At 46.2% G+C, this 22200-nt stretch overlaps 1 protein-coding gene across 7 annotated transcripts in view; it reads left to right on the top strand.

Moving 5' to 3' along the window:
- The window catches only part of LPAR1 (lysophosphatidic acid receptor 1), a 69927-nt gene extending 49554 nt beyond the window's left edge, over positions 1-20373 (top strand). For 5 of the 7 annotated variants that reach the window (XM_066987849.1, XM_066987848.1, XM_048050566.2 and 2 more), the window contains one exon: positions 19329-20373. In XM_066987849.1, coding sequence (XP_066843950.1) covers positions 19329-19614 — 286 coding nt within the window. In that variant the 3' untranslated portion in view covers positions 19615-20373. The remainder of the gene's footprint in view (positions 1-19328) is intronic. The other 2 variants (XR_010827470.1, XM_048050568.2) reach the window with 1 other exon arrangement.
- The last annotated feature ends 1827 nt before the right edge of the window (positions 20374-22200 follow it).

The raw sequence follows: 22200 nt of genomic DNA, 5'->3' as shown, positions 1-22200 counted from the left end.
GGAATGCGTTCATCGTTTCTTGAAGAGGTGACAGTTTTTTCATCGTCAAGTCGATGCAGGTGCTTGTTACGTAACAAGGTGAATGGAGCAGGAGTGCATCGAGCTGGCTTTTCACTCGCTCTGCCTTTGTTCTGGTGCCAGGATGCAGGCATCTGAGATGTGAAGGTGGGGGCAGTTCTCGGCCACACCGGGGTCGTCCTGCGACCTCTGCTGAAGAAGCCTGCCCTCCCAGAGCCGCAGACCAGGTGCTGAAGGCATGCAGGTGGCTGGCTTTGGCCTTCCCAGGTCTCAGCAGGGGCTCCCATCCCAGCAGTGAGCCCCCAGCACCTCCTGCCACCACCTTGCAGCCCCTCAACATCCCCCTGCCTGTCCCTGCTCTGCCTGCCTCATGGCACCATTTTCCTAAAAAGCAGAACGTTTTGGCTTCTTCCAAGGTAGAGCAAGGCAAAGCAAGGAGGGGTCAGTTTAAATAAACCAATAAAGCGAGCTAATTAGCCAGAAATAACTAATGTAGCATTCTTGAGATGAGGAGAGCACTCCGGCATGCAGTGCATTGAAGCCTGCATGCCCCACGCACCGTGTCCCACTATGTGCTGGTTCTGAAGAGCAGGAGGCTTCAGGATGCTCAGCATTGCCTTGCTTGCCCTGCCAAAGAAGCATGTGAGGTGTGTACAATACTGTATGCACTCAAGAAATGCAACTTTTAAGTGCACGGCAAAGAATACATTAGTGCTTTGCACCGTTTCCCATGAGGTTTTCCTTTTTTTAAATTCTGGGGCATTCTTCACCCAACCCCTTCTCCCCTCCCCTCTGTTCCTGTCTCTCCACTCCCTTTTTTTATCTGTGGCTTTACCTTTCTGCTCACATTCACTTGGCAAGGAAGGTCAACACCTTTCAGAGCCAGCTCAGCTGCTGCAATGGGAGTCGGGGCGCAAGCTGTAGGAGGATGCTGCCGGGTGCTTCAGGCTCCTGGCGTGGCAGAGAAAAGCAATTTAAGGCCTATTTCCCTAAAACAATATGTAGCCACCATCCTGATAGTGTTCATATCCAGAATATAGAGCTTTAGTCCTGGAAGAAGGTCATTTTTTTTCCACTCATCTTTGGAACTAGATTGTGAAACAGAAGAAGCATTTCTTGTGTCTTACACTGCCTGTGGTATCCAATCCCATGTTTTATTCAGTGGGCATTAAAAACAGACTTATTTAAACAATGAGTGGATCTAATCAAACTATTGTCAGGAATGTGCATTGAGAATATAATCTTTTACATTTCTTTTATGGATATGAATTCTAATTTAACAAGCAAATGGCATTTTATTAACAGGGAACTGTTTATTCAGTGTGCTTTTTCTGTTTTTGTTTGTTTGTTTCTAATTTTGAAATTCTTTGGGTTTGTTTTTATTTTTTTTTGCTGAAATTACATGTTTCATGCACTTCAGTCCACCTGCAAGTTGTTTACTTTCAGAATAAATTCTGAATGCCCGAGACACTTTCAGAGTTGTTAATATATATATATATTTTAAAACCTCACATTACTTTTGAAAATTGTACTTTTTTTTTTTTTTTAAATCTTGCCTGCCAGGCTGGGTAGGTGGGCATTTGCTCAGAACATCTGTATTTAGATATATTTGCCTGGGGACCACTGGTTGGACCCCCTCTGGGTCCACCTAAACAGCGGCCAGGCTGTAATGCTCACTGCAGGGACGCCAGGCAGGGCTGGGGTGGGTTGATGCAGAAAGCAGTTCTGCCTGTTTGGGTATTTTTCTTTGGGAGGGATGTCCAGGCACAAACTGGCTGGTGGTCTAGGGCACGGCATTTGCGACAGTGCCTCAAGCTGCAGATGTGCCCTTCTCCATCCAAAGTAGGGACATGAACCAGATAATAAAACCTGACCATGAAGTTACCTGTGACTTGTACAGCAGAGCAGATCCTGCAAGGGGTCAGCTAAGGGATGTCTCCATTGCATATTTCATTGCTGAGTGGAAGTCTCCCAAAAAAATTAAAAAAGGACTAAATAAAATGTTGCCAAAAGTTTTATTAGAGAAGCTCTGACACCCTGCTTTTCACCTGAAGTTTAAGTTCACTGCCTCTTCCTGCTGCTGTTGCTTACAAACAGGAAAGAGAAATGTATGCTGTATGTAACAATTTTATTGAGTATCTTTTAACTTTCATGTAAGAAAGCTGAAATCAATATATATATATGCACAAGCAGAAGGCTTCTGATACTGCTTTAGAGAGGTTTTTTGTTTGTTTTTAAGAAAGCAGTTAGTGCTATGTGTAGAAAAAGTACTAGTATTGCTTACAAGGCTGAATGTATGATTTTGCAGGCAGCATTTTGCAATAGCGGTATAGTGGACCTCTGCATGTGCTTTGCAAATCTGTTGTAATAAGAGATGTATGTCACCACATCTTGAAACTATCTCCTCCACTTCTGTGACATGGACAGACCACTTTTTTAACCAAAAAAAAAAAAAAAGGAGGAAGAAAAAAAGCCTGCATACTTGAAAGTATGTTTTCATTGTTTAAACACCTCTATCTCCAATGCCCTAGGGGAAAAAAAAAAGAAACACAAAGTGATTGGAAAAGTCAGGCACATTGCCAGCATTTTAAAGAGCTGTTAGAGAAGAGCTTCTAGGCTAGAGATAGGTTCAGAAACTTCCTGAACCAGCATGAGAGATATCAGTAACAGAAACATCCGAAAACAGTTAATCATTTGCTAACTCGCTTCACAGATGAATCGTCCTGCGGTGTAGGTGGAGGGGACTTGTGCTGGATTACTTCCATCGATGGATTATTTCCATCCTTTGAGACCGAGGCGCATGTATGAGGACTGTGAGGATGCCCCCATTGCTGTGGCTGCTGCTGCACGTTCGCCCTCAGCTCTCGCCCCAGGCTTTGCCTGGAGCTCACGAGCTCTCCGGAGCTGATCAGTGTGCCTTCATCACGTACTGGAAGCAGCTGCCTCCCCAGTTGTCCCACTGCTTGAGAACTGCCATGGGTGAGGTGTTTTGGGTGCCAGCAGGCCTCATGGAGTGTGTGCGCGACCCCTCTGGTGCCTGGCGGCCTGCTGGGCCCTGCCTGGCCCTTCTCGCCGAGAAGGCCAAAAGCAGAGGAGCCCTGGCTCCTTCTCCTGATCCATCTCCCAGCAACGTCTCCCAGACAGCCACGGCACTTCCCTCCACATGGAGATGCTCAGGTGCTTTTGCTTTCACCACCCCGCAAAACAAAACACAACAAGAAAGCATTTAGACACCCTTGAAGCCAGCCAGCACAAACACAGTTGTGGCAGTGGCTTAAACAGTTTCCAGCACTGTATTAAATAACATGCTTTTGAAAAGCTATGCTGTGCTAAATAAGCCACAGAGAGATGTAAGGACCATTCCTCAATTTGCACTCCTTCCCTGCTCCCTGCTTAGCATGTTGCAGATCGCTTTAGTTACAAATGCTCCCCCTCCCCCCTCCCAACCACCCCCCCCAAAAAAAAAAAAAAAGAATAGCCTAAGCATTGTGGCAAGGAATGGTTTTGTCAGCAAGTGTCTAGTGATTATTCAGCACAGGAAGGAGACAGCTCGTGGTCTGGTGGTGCTGGCTTAATGGGACAGCCTGCCAACGTATCACAAAATTCAGAGAGTATGGCTGTATGGCTGGGAAGAAGGACAGAGAGGCATCAGGTCACCTGTTGCCCCCTTCTGTTGTAAATAACTTCTGGAGTTGTCTCTTTCCATGTTTTGCACATTTTTCCACAGAACTTTTCTGAGGAAAATCTTCAGCTTTAAATTGCATTTGCAAATGTTTGCATGCGTCTGGTGCAGTGATGTGCAGAGCTCCTGCAGGTGCCAGTGCACTCTGTCATTCCCTTACCTGCTCTCAAGCCTCCTGACAGGGTGTAGTGTACTGTATTTTGTGGACAAACTCATTCCCTTGCTGCTTGATATGTTAGTTCTTACTGTGCCCTGCTCCATCTACTGTGAATTACTGCAGTTCCCACTCAGAATGCCTGGATTGCAGCAGCTTTGAAGCACAGACCTGCTTCTAGCAGCAGCTTTGATGGCTATAACTGAACTAAACTTTCTTCTGTCAACCTCAAAGTCCTTCCCAAATTGACCCTGATGAACACAGGCATTATTCTGTGGTGCAGAGTAAGAAGGAGATGAGGAACATCCAGGCTGTGCATCAGAGACACTTTTCTTTTTTTTCCCTTTCTTTTTCTCTTTTATAAGTGTGATAAATAGGCAATTGCAGTAATGTATAGACTGTAAACACCAGAGTCCAACAGCAGCAGACTTTAGTCTCGAGGGAATTTCCCTGACCAACTGGGAAGAGAACAAAAACCAGCACTGTCTGAGCAATACTGTTTGTGACTTGCTGGGGCCAAGACTTCCTGTCTTTGGGAGGGTGCACAGAAGTCATAGTGGTGCTCCTGAACCTCTCTATTCTCTCCCGTGTCCTTCATTAGGTAGGTACAGCCCTGTTTTTGCAAACAGGGGTCAGTGTAGAAGGAGGGCAGCTGCACCATGGCCAGCACCCATGTGCTGAAGCACCAAGTCCAACACCAGCAGCCAGCACCAGGGGCTTTGCAGAGCACTCAGGCATAAGCTGGTGACATTCACCTGCATCTTGCCGGGTAAGTGTCATTTGAGGAAGGAGTGCAGTCAGGGATAAACAACACCAGTGGGTGTTTTCAGGAAAGTGTTTGAAATACCATGGGATTGTCAAACTCGCCGTCAGTTGGTCATGAACGCTTGCCCAGGCATTGCCCTGCTCGTAGCCCCCTGTTGTCATCAAGCAGCAATGGACGCAGTTACGTGTCAGGGTTCAAACAACAGGACAGCAGAGACAGAGCACTTTAGCATCAGTCAATACACTTGTGGTGCCACCAGCTGACCAAGCTGAGTGATTTTGGAGAAGGCAGCTGCATCCCTCACTGCCTGCCTCTCCAAGAAGGTACCTGAGACAGAAGATGATGTGCCCTACTCTTCCCTGCATGTAGCTTGCACAACAGCTAGCAAGAGCCCAGCAGATTTGCAGCCTGTTGTGCTGCTTGGTTTGGGACTTACTATGTGAGGCACAGCTGTGATCCATCCCCAGGCTACAAAGCCTGCCTTCTGAGGAGAAGCAGCTGGGGCCATGGGCTCTTCCCACAGAGCTGACATGGCCTCTCTTCCTTCTGCACTCATCTCTGGTTTTGCTATGCCTGCAGCTCTGAGCTGAGCAGAGAAATGGTAAGAAGCCAGCTAGGATCACCAGAAGTTCTCATTGACATCCACCAAAGGCTTATCTGAGGGTGCATCAGGGCTCCCCTGCTTACACCTCCCCTGCACGGGTATTTTTGTCAATGTTACTGCAATATTTCTTTCATTGTAACACATTTAAAAAGAAAATGAGGTCAGCTCTGATTGACTTCCTTTAGCATGTTTGGGTTTTTGTTCTTATCTCAAGTTTAAAAAAAAAAAAAAAACAACTGTGTATTTCACATAGAGCACCAGGAATACTTCTTGGAAGCAATTACTTTGCTGAGTAGATGGATTTTGCAAGCAGTTTGCTTACATTGTACTAATTGCTTTCTTTTTTTTTTTTTTTTGAAAAAGAAAAATCCTGAGCAGAGTGCCTTTTGCCTCTAAGGTCTCCATTTATCTCCTGCTGCTTTCCCTTTGCTTTAGGTGCAAGCCCACAGATATCTGCTCAAAAACAACTGCAGAAAAATTCCAAACTCATACATCAGTATGTCCACCCCAAAATAACCAGACTTAACTGTGAGCACTGCCAAATTAAAACATTTGAATGGTCCTGCAGGCACTGTTTTGAGTCTGTGCTGTAGGAGGAATGCTCAGTGTTGCTGCTGTAGTACTAAAATAAAATAAAAGTTCCTGTGTACCCAGATTCGATCTCTCGGACACGTGCTGTCACTGCAGTGCCTGTGAGCACAGCCTGTCTTCTGGGTGCTGTAGGTTTTCAGCTTGGAGCAATCTGTGAGCTGGCAGCAGGAACCTGAGGAGGTGTCTTTTTAAATCCCAGTGGCTCTGTTCCAACTTTTCTGCATCTCCATAACTTTGCTGCCTCGTCAGCCCGGTGGCTGAGCTGCAGGCAGCTGCAGCAGCTGAAAGTAATCCAGCTGGACATTGCATTTATGGTTCGGTAGCAGTGCTGGTCCTTCACTTGCGCTTTCACCAGGGAATAACAGCAGATGTACACTAGTTAGGTCTTCCGTTTTGCAACCTGTATCCACAATTACAACACGGTGTTGTTTCAAGTGGAAGGATGCATACCAAGACCTTCTTTTGAAGACTGATAACCTTGCAGAAACTTCTTGTGTGAAGAGCACCAGAGAGCCCGAAGGGACCTTTTGTTTTTCCTTTAGGGGGCTGCTTTCAGTGAAGCTGTACCTCTTGTGACCATTTGTTTTTTACAACTGCTTCGGGAAGCCAGAGGAGTTATGATGTCTTTGATGGGTGTATCCCTGCTTATGCACTGTCCCCTTTCCCTGAACAGATGTCCAGATCCCATATCTAGAACCTCTTCTTGCTGAGCGATCAGAGCAGCACGTTGTGCAGATGTGGCCAGTTGGCACAGCATGCAGGATTGGTAGGAGGGATCAGAAGGATCCAAGCGCCATCCCGAGCATGCAAAACAAATTAGGCTTGCTTTTCGGATGCCACTCTTTTGTCATTCTTAGCGTTCAGTCTCTGCCTTTCCAAGTGTGTAGCAAATGCTTTCATGGGTGTCTTCTGCCTCTGGCACCCAATGGTGTGGCCTGCCTGGTACACAGCTGGTCTGACACATCTGATCAAACTGGTGTTACTGGTTATTTTAAAACGTAAAGTACCATCCTACTATATATAGTAGCTATGTGAAGTATTACCAGATCAGCTCTAGTTCGCATCTCAGAGAATTGTTTAAAATGCATTTTGTGTTTTGAAAACATATGGATGGTTTTGTTCTCAACCAGCAAAGGTTTTACACTTACCCTCACCTACGTCTTGTGCTCCGTGAGGACCGAGGTCCCTGGCTGGGGAGGGTGCCAGGAAGGACACATTCCCAAACTCCTGCCCGGTGGGAGCAGCACGCTTCTCTGAGTGCTCCTGGGGAGCCACGAGGAGCTCTGTGCTGCTGGGAGAAACCGGTATCCACCCTGCTCTGAAGACAGGTGGCCGTGAAAAATAATTAACATCATCTCTGGTAGGGTCATTAGGGAGGCCAAGTGTCTGGGGGAGGCAGAGATGGCTCCCCTGTGCCCAGCAGCAGCAGCAGCATCACCCAGAACAAACCCAGCTACAGTCAGGACACAGCGAAACTCTCTGCAGAGAAAGTAGTGATGTTAACACTTCTTCCTTCCTTGCCGGGTAGATAGGGGCTGGATCGAAGTGATCTTTATTTGTCACTTCTCACAGGCATGCCCGAGAGGGACAGAGGTGGCTGGGGACCAGCCTGGTTCTGCCATTGGAAGTGTTTCAGCGTTCTGCCGCAATAGAATTGCTCTTTCCTGAGTAGGTGGGAGTAAGTGAACCGAAAGAGAAGACCTTGCACTATTTTTTTCGTTGTTGTTATTTCTTTTAACATAGCCCAAATCTAGCCCATTATGAGGACACTGGCACAAGCAATGTGCCAGAGGTTAAAGGAGACGCATCCTCAGAAACATGCAGATTGAGCAACCTTCGATGTGGTATGATAGTGCTCTTTTTTTGTGGTTTCAGAAGCTATTTATATAGAAATCTTTGAGCCACAGTGACGCAGGATGTGGTGGTAACACAGTAGCTGAAAGGCAAGCACTATTGTTGGGCACTTCTAGGTCCCATGCTTTGCTTACCAGGGGTTAAACTTAGACTTGGAGAGCACACTGCCAGAGGTAGAGCACTGCTCCCGAAAAGCAGCTGGGACATAAGGAATTATCCGGTGTGCCGAGTCAAACTCCCATCAGTGGTAAATGTGTGACTGTGGGAAACTCACTCAAAAGGCTCATCGCTGGCCTAACCCAGAAGCAGTTTTAGTGGCTACCTTTATGGGGGATAAAACTGGGGTTGCCTCCTTCACAGGGATGAGGGGTGTCTCATGCATTCTGAATTTCTCCCTTGCTTTGATTTTTACCTGCTCACGCTGGACTGAGGACATAATGCAGAACTGTGCAGAGCATCACTTCCCCAGTAACTGTATTCCAGCACTTTCAACAGCTGAGAGAAGGGACCAGCTGAAGATGTACCTTTTTTTTTTTTTTTTTTTGGTATAAAGCCTTGTTTGGCAATGTTATTCTCAAGTAAAGGCTAAATTTTATCAATGCAGTCTTCTGTGTTTGCCTGAAAAGTTTTAATCAAAATCGATTCAGTGACGGCATGCACAAGGGAAATTACAGAGAAGCTGCCACTGGCATTCAGATGTATTCACCAACACCAGTGAAACATTTCCAGGCTCGTTCACTGTATCTCCCATTTTAAGTACGGGAAATACTGTTTTTTACCACAGTGAAATGATATGCTGCAGGATGGCAAACACCCTTCTGACAGGGGAAAAAAAGTGCCTACTGTACACTCTTGCAATGCTTCTTTCTGCATGATAATATTTTAATGAATCCACAGACTGGCTTCATTGAAGTTGATAAAGCACTTGCCTTTGATTCTTCCTGACATCTAAGACTTAAGTTACAGTATAAGGTGATCTTATCCAAACAGTGAACATTAGGTATTCCAAGGGAAACCAGAGGCATCTGTGAGAGCCAAGAGGTAGTTGCTTCCCTTTAAATCTTGTCTCATCTGCAGAGTAGAAAGACGAGCTAGAAGCTGTGTTTTCTGCCTATCAGCCTCATCTAGACAGGTTTAAATGAGTACATGTAGAATTAAGTGCTGAAACCTGGAACTTACCTCTCTGATAAGCTGTCGGTATATACATACCACAAACAAAATCAGGGTGGTTAATCACTTGGTGGTTCTCTTGTGAAGTGCTGTGCCGTGCCTGTCTGCTGTCCTAGGGCTTTATCCTGCCTCTGCTCTATCATTGCTCTTTGTAGATGTTTCGGTAGCCGAGTGATAGCAGGAGCAACGTCCTTTGGGCCTGGACACCCTCTTTCTCCATGTGAGAGCTGCTTGACCTGCAGCATGTACGGGGGACTTGCGTGCATGGGCTATCCCAGGCTGTTGCTGCTTTCAGGCAGTATTTTATTTTGTTAACGTTTAGATCAGGAGTAGAAGGTCTGCTTGGGAAGGAGGCTTTCCCAACAAATAGACCATCTGATTGTCCAGGAAGACATATTCTGGAGTCCCCTTAACCACGAGAGCTCCTTCCCTGTTGTGCCTCTCAATCTGGAGCTCTGCTGTTTGCTTTGCCAGGGAGGCACAGACATCACATTTGATTCTGCTCTAAAATCTGTGTTTTGTGTAGCTGGACTTAACACAGTTGGCTCAAGGGATGTCCACCACACCTTACCAGCTAGCTATCATTGGATAAATTCCACTAGGGCTCTATCAAATAAAAGCACACACAGATTTCTTGCAGTTGAGTGTACAGTGCTGCCATTTCAAGTGTCTCTACCCTTTTGTAGCACTTTGTCCTGTTCACAGTCTGGTACGAGCATGGGAGAAGCTGTTTTTATTCCTATTAAGGAAGCAGATAGAGGGTAATATGTTCCTTCTAATATTACTAGTTTCATCTTACGTAAGAATCAAAGCAGGCCTTTACACATTAAGTTGCATCCACCCATGCTTCATTTGGAAACTTGTGTTGCAACTGGAGCTTATCCAAAGATAATACCAGCAACGCTTAATGTCCCTGACAACAAAGGAAAATACAATTAAACAATCTCATGCACCAATGTTGCTTGAAATCTGCTAAACAAAGTGTATAGCTTAAGTGTGGCATTGTGACGGTCCCCGGGAAAGTGCCAGAGTACACAGGGGGTTTACGGATTCCCAAAAGAAAAGCAGGGAAAACAGTGGGTTTTTTTCAACACCGCCATGAAAGATTTTTCTGTGCTTAAAACCTGCAGGTAGTTACAGGAGCGAAGAAACGCCCAGGTCCCAGGCATGCTAAATATACCTTGGAGGTGCAGGCAGAACAGAGCCCGGCTTGTGAGCTGCCTGTGGGGTGCCAGCCGTCCCGCTCCTGCCTGAGGTGACCTCTGGCCATGAGCCTTCATGTGGGGGTGGCCCTGTTAGCGTGGCCACCACGAGGACTTTGGGGTTGCCCACCCTCTGCTGACCCGCAGGGCTCCCTCACGGCTGATGTTGACAGAAGGGATGGGGTTCTTGGCATTGTCCATGGAGACACAGGTGCACGTGAAGGGTGTTTTGCATGTCTTCAGGCCCATCAGCTCAGAGTCACCACAGGGCCACTGCTTGCCACCCCCAGCTGCACCACACCAGGGACTGAGGGCCTCAGAAATTCCTCTTGCCTCTGGGACGTGTCTGTCCCGCACCCGGTGTGTCAAGTCTCATGACCATGAGCAACCACTGCCAGTAAAGAGGAGGCTGAATTTCAGCGAGGTGGCACAAGTGGGATGCCAGGTGTGGACTGAAAGGTGATTTCTTGCTCCTAATTTTCCCCATAGCTCTGTTGCATGTGTTTCTTTCTGCTGTGTCACTGTGACACAGGGACACCATCACCATGAGCCTCATGAGCCTCTGATCAGCGGGACTTTGGTGCTCCTGTTCCAGCCAAGCTACCACCACCGGTTTGGGACTGCCTGAGCATTTCTGTCTGCAGTAAAGCATAAAGGCTCTTGTAGAACGGCTGAAAGCTGAAAAAGACACTGAGGTTTCCTCTGTGTGTCAGGTTTTTGGCAACAAAGAAACTCCATGGGGACTACTGTTTGTCTTTACACAGAGATAAATACTCAAATTGCTTTGGCAACAGCCGGGCCTTTATTCAGAGATTAGCTTCACATATCTTTATGAATTTAGAAATCAGTTGGAATCCTGACCATTGGCACTTAATGACTTCCTGTTTTTGTCTAAAATGTTTTTTTTTTTTTATAGATAAATGGCTTACTTTTGTCTCTTGGGGGGGCAGGGGAAATAAAAAAACATTTTCTCTCTCCTGCAGTCATCATTAGATCAGTGACGAAGTCCATTTTCCCTTAAAAACCTTTTGAGGTGAGGGATTCAAATGGATGTGGATAAGCTGCCCTAGGCTCAAACAATTCCTTTTCTTTTCTGAAAGCAGCTCGCGCGTGCCATCTTTGGAGGATATCCTTTAAAACAACAACAAACGTGCGTTTGAAACAAGGGTATATCCAAACACCTTTGGTTTGCATGTGTCAGTTGAAAAACAGCCCTGGTCTCCTAAGTTTGCATTAGTGTTGATTTCTGCTGCAGAGATGTCAGCCAGAGGCTATTTGAGGGTGGCCAGGTCAGCTGGCCAGAGATCAGCAAACTTGTTTCGCTGTGCTGCTCGCAGCGGGCAGAGAATGACACCAAGTGCTAACCTGGGCCGGAGTCTAATGTGTACCCAAGTACTGATGGCTTGCTTCTGCACACGTCTCGTTTTCTCTTCAGTTTGTTTTGCTTTGTTATCATTCATCCTCAGGCAAGCTGGCTTGAGGAGGCAAAGGCATGAGTTGGAAGAGAAGGCCAAAAGGTATCAGCCACCCCAAAAAACAGGAAAGTGTGATGGTGGTGGGGACTGTAGACGTAGCCCCAACCACTGGTGTTTTCTGTCTCTCCATTTCCATGCTGCTGGTCAGCAAAGGGTGCCACTGAGGATGTTGGATAGCATTTATTGTCAGCACTTTGCCAGATGCTGTGGTGGGACAGCTGTATATTCAGTTGTCTCTGTGTACAGAAAATGTAGGTACATAAATTAATGCAGGGATTCATCTTTACACAAGGAAGATATTTTTTTACAGTGAGAACAGCCCCTCAATGTAACAACCTCCACAGGGACATGGTCAAGTCCCCAGCACTGCAGGCTTTCAAAACACAACTGGACAGGGTGCTAGATAGTTTCATCTAGGCTCCTTTTTCCCACAAAAGGTCAGACCTGATGGTCTTTTGAGGTTCCTTCCAGACTGGGCTGTTCTGTGGTTCTGTGACAAGGATGAAAGAGACGAGCAGTCACAGGTGAAATATTAAGTATTATTATTGACAAAGATAGCCATGCCTTAAACACTGAACAAATCCTGTGCACAGGAGCTCAAAGATGAAGACATGTTTGAAGCAGACATACTGTATCCTCCTGGGAAGAAGTGCATTTTGGAGGAAGGTACAATTTCTGTGCTTCTCTACAATGCAGCCATTAGTTTGTGCAAAGTCTGACCAAACACAACAGCTCAACATCCTAAAGTAGGATTCAGGAAGAGGTTGGAGTGTGGGCATGCATCTTCTATCTGTGGAGAAGGTAGGAAATCAGGGAATGTATACAGTGCTAGCAGAAGCAGCTTATTATTTTAAAGTCCCTTTGTCAACCATGCATGCACACACTAGATGGAAAAATCTGGCAAACCTGTCAGTTTTCCATGTGAAATTGGGAAAAACTGTTGGAGATTTGCTCCCTGTCCATAGGGAGGTCAGGATTTTGTCTATTAAATGCAAATTCAGACTTCCTCAGCTCATGGAAGACTAAAACAGGGGTCCCAGGAATGGGGCAAGTATAGTGCTGTGAAGGACAGGCTGGTAACTCATAGCATTGGGACCCTTCCATACACCTCCTAGTTGGGTATTTTCTCCTACTTCCTGGATTATTTTGCCCCAAACCATCTTTCAAGAAGTGTATCTAAGATACTGTTTCATGAAGATGGATGCAGATTTTTGTTAGCTTTTCTTTGTTCTCATTTCCCATCTTGCACTGCTGCAGATATTGCCCCTTCCCCTCACACACAACCCATCAGAGAAATGTCAGGTGTGAAACCCAAAGTTTCTACTGCATCAGAGTTTCTCAGCCAGGATACATGTGATAGAAAGCAGCATTTTGCACTCAGTCAGAAACACAAAGCATGGTAAGCCCCAAGCCTGGTGGAGCCTTGGGGCCTGTAGATAGAGGTGCAAGACTCTCATATCTCAGTCTTTGCAGACTTTGCCAAATCTAGCATGGGATTATTTTACCTTTCTTAACCTGGTCCATTTCTGGTAGCCACATTTTATATTTTAGTATAAAAATTCCATGGGTGAAAGCAAACCTTACCCCAATGTCGAGTATTTCCAGCAGAAAACTACAGATAACAGCAACAACTGTGTTTTCATTCAGTAAGAACTATAAGCTATATTGTAGTAATGTTGTGGCAAAATCGGGGACAGTGATGTCAGACTAGCATTAGAAGAATGACGCCCACGCTCTGTATGTTTACAGCACGATAAATGGTCTTCACAGGTCCTTTGCATATATAATAATCCAGCATTCATTTTAGATTTCATTCTATAATATTTCTATCTGGGGAAAACAATACATAGCTATAAACGAGGCCTATTTCATGCAGTACTTATCTCCATTCGAGCTATGCACACAATAATATGCAGGGTGATAAGGAGGCTTATTGATAAAGCTTTACAGATGGCGAGGGCATGAAAAAGTGCAGTTGTGCTGCAGCTGATGAGGTTTTTCCCCAGCTAGCATAGCAAGCGGCTGTCCCTGCTGAAGGTGTCATTGTGCTGGGAAATATCAGGCATTTCTGAAGCCTTTGGCTATAGCTCTGTTAAATACAGCCAGGGCTCTGTGCTTTTACATTTGTTTTTAATCAACAAGGCAGATGTAACGCAGAGTTTCTTCTGCACCTCCACCACCTTGCTGCACAATGGGCAGGCCACCGCTTGCCCGCAGCTCGTTTTGGATGCTGCAGTTTCTGTTTTCTTTCTCAATGCTTTCCAACATCAGTACCTTCCAGCTTTCTCCCCCAGCCACCAGCCAGCCAGGTCTGTGCTGCTGTGCTCCCATGGAAGTTGTGTCCCCACATCATTGCAGAAAACACAGCAAGAACCTGATCCCTGTTGGTCACCGGTGGTGGTGCCCAGTGTTCTTCTCTCTCCTGGTCCTTGGATGTCCTGCTGGAAGAGGTGGTGTAGCTGCCCACCATACTCTGACACGAGGAGGGGATTTGGAGAGGACAACCTCTCCTCTTTCTCCCTAAATTGAGCCCTTTCCATATTTTCCTCCTCCACCGCTCCTCCAGATGAGGAACCTGCAGGCTGAGCTTGAGAGCATGCCAGAAAACAGCAAAGTCAGGGTGGACACGCAGATGGGTGGAAGAGGACTCACAGCAGGGACACGTGGTTGTTAAGGAAAATGGTAATGGAAAATAAATGTTTCAGGACAGGGACGTATTGGTGCGGGTCACATCTCACCAGAGCCTGAGAGTAACCTCCCTCACGCCCCTTTCCCTCCTTCCAGCTCTGCCTCGCTGCTTTCTACTTGAAATGCACTTTTTCTCCTCATTGACGAAAAGCCGTGGATGCTCCCCCCCTGCATGTGGGAGATCAGGGTACGAGCAGCAGCGGTGTGTGACTTGGCAGGAGCAGCCGTGCTCCTTTTATTTCATCATTGTGAGCGAGGGGAAAATAAATGTTCATGGAATAAATGCAGTCTGTCTTCGTCCAAGGTGAAAAGTCTGAATAAAAAATAAATAAATATAAAAAAATGGCGCTGCTTAGGAAATGCTTTGCCTGCTAACCTGAGAAGTTTCAAGAGCAGCTGTGTCTGGGCTGGGTTGTGTCTTTGGCCACCGCAGGGACACCACGGCGGGGGACACGGGGGGACAGAGGCACTTACCTGTGCTTGGTTTAGGGTCTGTGCAGTGTCTGCACTGAACTTCTCTGAAAAACAGAAGAAAGCTCCTTAAGACATACTGGGAATGTTTCTCCCGCCCTTTTCAACATCTTTACTATTTAACCATGTCCAACATTCTGGCTGTGCGTGCTTCTCAGGAGGGGGACCCGTACTTGCTTTGGCTATAACCAAGTTTTTGTAAATACAGGCATCAGTGTGAGACAGTCTCCACTGGCAGGAAAACAAATCACCCCAAAAGGTCTGTTCTTAGCAATAAACTAAACCATGGCATGACTGCCTGTGGTAGCACAGATGTGATTTGTCTCTCAGGTACGGCCTTAAAGCAATATTTCTGTGTTTTCGGAGACTGTTGTTTACCTTACCCTCTTTTTCCTTCTGTACTGTGTGAAATTTGTTGTGTTGTTTTTGCAGACATTCATTAGAGGACTGAGGACTTAGCAATAAGTGACTAGTTTGTCAGTGTTTGTCCTCATGTGGTGGTATGTTTCCTTTCTGCTGCCCTTTTCTTGGAGTTGTTTTCTCTTTTGTTTTTCAAGTTGCTCATTTTTGTGTGATTTATCATGCGTGGTTTCGTGTGTCTGTTGCCCACAAGAGTTTTTACTCTCTCGCAATCACATCTTGACATGATGCCACACTTACCCAGGAGTTTCCAGGCTTGCAGCTACCATGGATTTTATTTCAATCCAGACAGCTGCACTGGACAGGGGTTCAGGGCAGATGTGATGTAGTCATACCATGGTCACTGGAAAGCCCTCAGCACAACTTCCCCGCAGCATAGCAAGCCAGACTATGCACGAGGAGCTGGAGTTCCAGCCCTGAGTGGGATGTATCATCACGCAGCAAGTTCCAGAAGATGAGATTCATATCATGACTGCTTTGTTGTAACTCAGATTTGTGCTTCCCGGTCTATACGGATGCTTCCCCTCTTGTCTCATTAAATCTCGTTAAAGTATGCTGTGCTATTTTCCCTGTTCCCCAAGCTTTCCCACCCCTCAGCCTGATGGGCATTTCCCAGACCAGAGGGCAGACCTTGGCTATGCACTGTGGGGATGTTGCTCACGCTGCAGACCAGCAGCCAGGTCAGCTCCGTGTGAGGCCAGCACCCTACGGGCTGCCAGGGCTGGAGGCGTCACCCCAGGGCACTCTCTGTGCAGGCAACTCAAGGACTTATCATCTGCGGCTTCATTTGTGCATGTTGGGCTCTCCCAGTGCCATGGCAGGACAGTGACATACCCATAGAGATGATCAGGTGTGATTCCTTGAATGCAGTAGATCTGCTTTGTATGTCCTTGTAACGCGGGTTTCATGGCATTTGTGAAATGCTAAGATGCACCTGGGAGTTGATCACTTTGGGCTCCTCTTGGTTCTGTTCCTGAGCAGAAAAATACATCAAGACTGTGAAGTATGCTGAAGGCTTCTCAGTATATAGGCAGTATGAGGCTTTTGGATCTTGTTTTATTAGATGTGATATTTTTAGATCTTCATTGTTGGTGAAATCGATGCACAGCAGATTTCAGAAAAGGGAAGAATTTAACCTCACTTTTAGCTCAGTATCACTTTACTTTGACAAATATTCCAAGAAAGAAGTAGAAAAAATAAACTCCAAGCCTTTTTCGTTCCAGGAGAAGAATTCCACCTTTAACAGATGACCTACATCTGAAGTAGCAGGAGCCTGCCACTTTTACGTTCCTTGCACTGTACCTAATTCAAACACGCCCTCACTGTGAGTGATGCTTTCCAGTATTTTCCAGGGCACTGACAGTTAAATAACAAGTGAGAGAAAACCGGAGGCATTGTTTGTGTCACCATTTGCAAGCACTTAGCTTAATAAGCCACAGGAGCCATTAGCGTGGTGGGAAGTTTTGCTAGGAAAATCCCAGGGGCTAAAGGGAAACAAAACCCGCTAGACTGAATGGGGCTGGCTTCAATGGCTTTGCTTCCCAATAACAAACGAGCCGTCTGTTCCGAAGCCTGAAACTCACACTGTGTGCCCAAAGGTCAGTCCTGGATCTTGTGTGGAAGAAACTGCGTGGAAGAAACCAGATGGGAAGTCGGCGGGGTCTGCCACCAGGAGCCAGGGCAGCCCAAGTTACCTCTGGGGTCTGGAGCCACACGTTTCTTCTGCTCTCCACAGCCTCGTCACCAGTGGGCACAAGCAGCAGGGTGGCAGCATGCAGTGACAGCATCCTCTGCACTCAGAGCTGCCTCATGCATCAGCCCTACATTTTTTCTTTTTATTTTTGAGGGCAGAATGAGGAGCATGGAGAGTGTAGTTGTTTGCTGGACCACAGCCCTCTTTTTTTCTGGAGTGCAACCATGTCAGGCCTCAGCATGTAGTTTATTGGACGTACCTGAGATACTGAGGAGCCTTGAGAGGCTCCAAAACTCCACCTGAGACCAATGTTCAGATGTTCAGTGCAGTGGGTTGCATGTGGACTTCTGTCAGCGATTCTGGGGCTTTCTCAGGGGCCAAGGGCAACCTGCCTCACCGTACTGCTGCCTCTTGTTGCTGCTATTAACGTGTCCAAAACTGGTAGCAACAGAATGATCTGTTTGATACGTTTAGTTTCTCCACAAAAAGATTTGAAACAAAACAACAAAAATTGTTGGAAAATTGGAAGCTTTCAATTGCAACTTTGAGCAACCCTAGGAGAGCCTTCCTGTCAGCCCCATTGTTCCCACGTCGGACTTCTCTGCTACAGGCTGGGTGAGGATGCTGTCATCATCTTTTGTCCTTGACTGGAGATCCCATGACTTGCAGAGTTCCCGTCTCTGATGTTACCCTCCAGAGGCAGCCTGTAATGAAGAAAATACACGCCAAACATGGAACAAAGTCCACCACTGCCTCGCTAGCTAGGAGGCTGAGCACAACACGCACAGCTTCTGCAGCGAGTGGTTGAATTTGAAAGATTTTCTCAGTTTCTGCAGAAACGAGCTCAGCAGGGCTGCTCCGTGGGGAAGGCAGCCTCTGAATCAGCCTGGGCAATCCTGCATGTAACGAGATGCAGTTTTCTGCTCTTGCAGGAACAGGTACGAGTAAGGGACAAAAGAATAAAACCCTCTGCCCAGGTTTCAAGTGCTCTTTTCCAGGGCTGCTGGAATCCAAAAGAGCTGCAGACAAAGGCTCTGAAGTGGGCTCGTGTTTGATGCCACCTCACTGTCGGAGAATTTCAGCCCTATTCTGTAAATCTGCTGCCAGCCCCTAACAAAGTAATCTGGCAAAAGAAGTCAGGGCTTTGTACTGGCAGCTGGCATCTCACCTCCCAGCATCTTTCCCTGTGTGAGTTGTTGACCAGCAAAGTGGTAGGCATTGAGGGGCACTGTGGCACCACTGTTTGCAAGCAAATTCAGTTTGGAGTTGTCTTTTGGTCCATTGAAAACCTGTGTGTGCTTGCCCGGTTGGCAACCAGCATCTTGTAGCACAGCACACCCTTCAAAGCCCTTCAGAAACCACTCTTCTGCCTGATCTGGGTGAGCAGCATCCGAAGGGAAAGGTGTTTGCATGGCGTGCGGCTGCTGCTGCCCAAGCTGCGGACAGCAAGCAGCAAGGCAGAGTCTGACTGAGGGCAGCTATGAGACCCACAGAGCTCACTGCTGCCAAAAAAAGGGAGGTGATACAAGAACCTGCTGGAAACAGCGTTGGCTGGGCAGTGCTGGGAAGCCCTCATAGCTGCTCTGAAGCCCGCCGGCTGATGATAAGAGCTCGGTTCCCACCCCCACCAAGCATGTCAGCTTGGAAAATCTCAGGAGCACTGTCTTTGCTCTGACAGGGCCTGTGTGCGAGGGCTTCCCCCGTTGTGCTTGGATTCAAAACCTCTGTAACCCTGCAAGAAGTTAGCATCACTGTTTGACTCAGTACTTCCAGTAAAATGCAAGGCATTTTGATTTCATTTCTGCATTGAGCTCCAAATGTTGTTCTGGGCTTTGTCCCCATCAGGGCTTTGCAAAGCAGAGAAAGGAGGGGGAAGCATTTTAATCGGGCTAAGGCTCTTTGGCATTTACACTATTGAAGCCCGAGGAGTCTCTGAATTTCTGTTGAATAGAGCCCTAAGAAAAGGAGTAGATTTGTTGAAGGACGGCATTTCAGTGCAAGAAGGATGTGCGTTTAGGACTTTCCATTACATAATAGGGCTGAAATGGATTAACAAGACCCAGGCTTTCTTTTTTCTTGAGAATTGCTGCCTGCACCACTTTTTCTCTATTACTGATGCTTCAGTCACAGCTCTCACAGAAAGGTTTCCTTTGTTGTTATCGGTTCAAGAAGTAAATTACAGCATTGTTTCTCCTGATCAAGAGATTGATTAGTCAGAGGTCTCTAACTGAAGGGGAAAATGTTCCTCATCATCAACTTTAAATGCAGGCGTATGTGCCAAGCGGAGAACATTTAAAATCATGAGTGTGGGGGGGAGCGCCTTGCTCTTTTGATGTGCTGCCCGTAACTGTTCATGGGTCTCTGAAAGGCAGCCATCTCATCAGGTCAGTGAAGAAAATAGTGTGGGAAAGATGCCCTTGAATAAGAAAACTAAACACCACCACTTCCAGCTGGATGGTTCTCGTGGTGTTGTGACGGGTGCCAGCACGTTGGTATATCTGTGGGTTTTGTTGTGTGTCGTCTCCTCTTCCCCTCACCAGGTGCTTTCATAATCTGCTGGACCCCGGGATTAGTCTTGCTGCTCCTCGACGTCTGCTGCCCGCAGTGCAACGTCCTGGCCTACGAGAAGTTCTTCCTGCTCCTGGCCGAGTTCAACTCTGCCATGAACCCCATCATCTACTCCTACCGGGACAAGGAGATGAGCGCGACCTTCAAGCAGATCCTCTGCTGCCAGCGCAGCGACAATGCCAACGGCCCCACCGAAGGCTCGGACCGCTCGGCGTCCTCGCTCAACCACACCATCCTGGCCGGCGTCCACAGCAATGACCACTCGGTGGTGTAAAGCCCCCCGCCAGCCAGCCGCACGGCCGACAAAGCCACCCCGGGGAGGTAACCCACTCGTAAAGGTTTTTTTGTTGTGGTTTTTTTTTTTTTTTTCTCAAACACTAATGGACTACGAGCGCTTCTCTTCCAGGCAGCCCGGCACAGCAGCTGGTGCCGGGACCAGCTGTGCTGCCAGGCCTTTGCCTTCTGCTCGCAGAAGGTGGGAAGCAGACGCCTTGCAGCCACGCTCACCCCTGAGAAGCCTCGCTGAGACTTCATCGGCCCTCGCGGCGTCTTGGTGCCAGTCTGAATCAACTCTGATTAATTAAGCTTATACCTGCTTCACTGCATTTACATGTAGCCACTTAGTCTTTTTAAAAAGGGAGTAAAGGGGATAAAAGTATGCCTTTCATTTAATAGACATGTAATATTTATCACCATCAGCATGCTTTTGATGAACATTTTCTGTGCAGGGAGTAAAACTGTGCTCTAGTCTTCGTATCCTTAGCCACACTGCCGTAACTACAGTAAAAACAAAAGTATTTTTTCTAATACAGGCAACAGGAAGATGATGGAAACTGACTCTTCCTACCTTCGTTACTGGTGTTAGAGAGCATGCATGTTCTGTGTGTATGCAGATTGTTTTAATTATGGGAAGAAAAAAAAAACTCGTTGTAAAGTCTGCAGGAAAGTAGAAAAGCATAGACTGTATTCCAGTGTTTGTTTAGATTATGAAATAAACAATACTCTAGTCACAAGGTATTTAATGTTCTTCTTTGAAGTGTGGTATGAAATGTGTAACGTGTGAGGGGTCCCAAGTTTTTCAGGGTCAAGTTCTTAAAGTAGGACACATCTCTAGGGCTCTTCAAGGGCTACAGTCATGTTGGTAAGTTTAAAAAAAATATATATATATTTTTGCTGTTGGAATGCTTTTCTTGTTCATGATGGAAAGAAATGGGATTTTTAACATGAAAAAAATATATACATTTTTAAAAAACTTCTTCTAATTAGAAACACAACAACTTCTGTGTTTTGCACTGAGAAATGTTTGTAGGGTATCTCCTAAATTATTTACCCTGCATTTCAGAAGCAGTGGGCTGCTAAGAATGAAGATAAAATTTTATTTTGTAAAATCAAGACCAAATATGTAGTAGTCTATTGCGAATGACTGAACCATTCTATATAATAGTCACATATGCACATTACTATGAAAAGCTAAGATGACAGACAGATACTTTCATATGTAGCTGTTTCAAAGAGAAATGCCACTAATGTGAATTTCAATTCCCAAGAATCAGTGATGTTAATCAAAATTTCTTGATGGGAACAAACATGAGCAAAGATGGGATCTTGCAGACAAAGAACTTGGGACCTTCCTCTGGGAAACTGTGTCTTCTCCTAACAATGTAAAATATATCAACGGTAAATTTCTAAGACCATTTTCCTTATAGTAATATGTCTCTATAGCAAAAAAAAAAAAAAAAAAAAAGTAAAAAATGTGAGGTGTATCAGTCAATGTAATGTATTGGAATGTAACATAAGGGACTATATTCTCCCATGTGGGCAGGGAAGAAATGGAGATGAGAGGGTCAGCTTAACTCAAAGCCGAATTTTTAGCATCTCTGTTTAAAATCATGGGAAAAAGTTGCTCAGAAAACGCAGTTCCTTGCTGAGAGAGGGAAAAACAGCAAGTGAGCAAAACCTGTCCCCACTAAACACAGTGAGAGTTTTGCCACTGCTTTCAGTAAAACTGAAATTCACTTGTACTGTTAAGCCAAATTTGTACAGACACTGTGGAAGGAGGAGTGGGAAGAGGGGATAAATGAAGCATTATCTGCCATCTGATCAAGGTACCAAATGTTGCACTTCCTTTGGACAAAGCAGAGGTCTTTATCTGATCGTGTTTAAAAGCAAGTGAATCTAAAGGTTGATTTGTGTTTTATTCACGTGACTGTAGTGAGAAAGAGAACAGGCTGTATGAAATTTTTCATGTAAAAGCATCTGCTTGCAAAGCCAGTCATAATGTTTCTTGGTGCCTGCATGATGGCCGAGCTAGTGCAGGTAAGCAGAAGAAAGGAGAATGCCTCCAAAGAGAGAGGACATCTCACAAACACTTTTTTATTATTTTTTTCTTATCTAAAAAGTGCTCCGAGTCACTTTCTTCCCTGAATCTAGGGAGAGCACTTTTTCTTGTCCTCCGCTTCCTCACAAAAGAGGAGCATCATAGACACTTTATTTTGGGGGCAGTCTTCCTTTTCCCAGTGTCCTTTTAACTGCTGTTTGCATGTTCTTCACAGAGTCTGTCCTGGATAAGTTGGGAGGGTGATGTTAAGAAATAGCAGTGTTTTGTTCACCCCAGTTTTCTGTGCTGGGAGTGCGCGGTGGTTTCGGAGAAGCAGTGGGTGAATAACTTAATGGGGAGCGCGATCGTTCATGACATGCTGGTGGGTCCAGAGACCCGACGTGAAGACAGATGCCCAAGGAGGCTCTTGCATTCTTGTTACCATTGCAACAGGTGGCAGGTGCTGCCCGGGTACATCGATCAGACGTTCTCCAAGGAGGCACTCGACAATTCAAAAAGCTGGACCT

This window comes from Anser cygnoides, chromosome Z (assembly GCF_040182565.1).
Source record: "Anser cygnoides isolate HZ-2024a breed goose chromosome Z, Taihu_goose_T2T_genome, whole genome shotgun sequence".
In the NCBI taxonomy this organism is placed as follows: Eukaryota; Metazoa; Chordata; class Aves; order Anseriformes; family Anatidae; genus Anser; species Anser cygnoides.
Note: the sequence above shows the minus strand (reverse complement) of the source record. Positions and strands in the feature narration are given on the sequence as shown.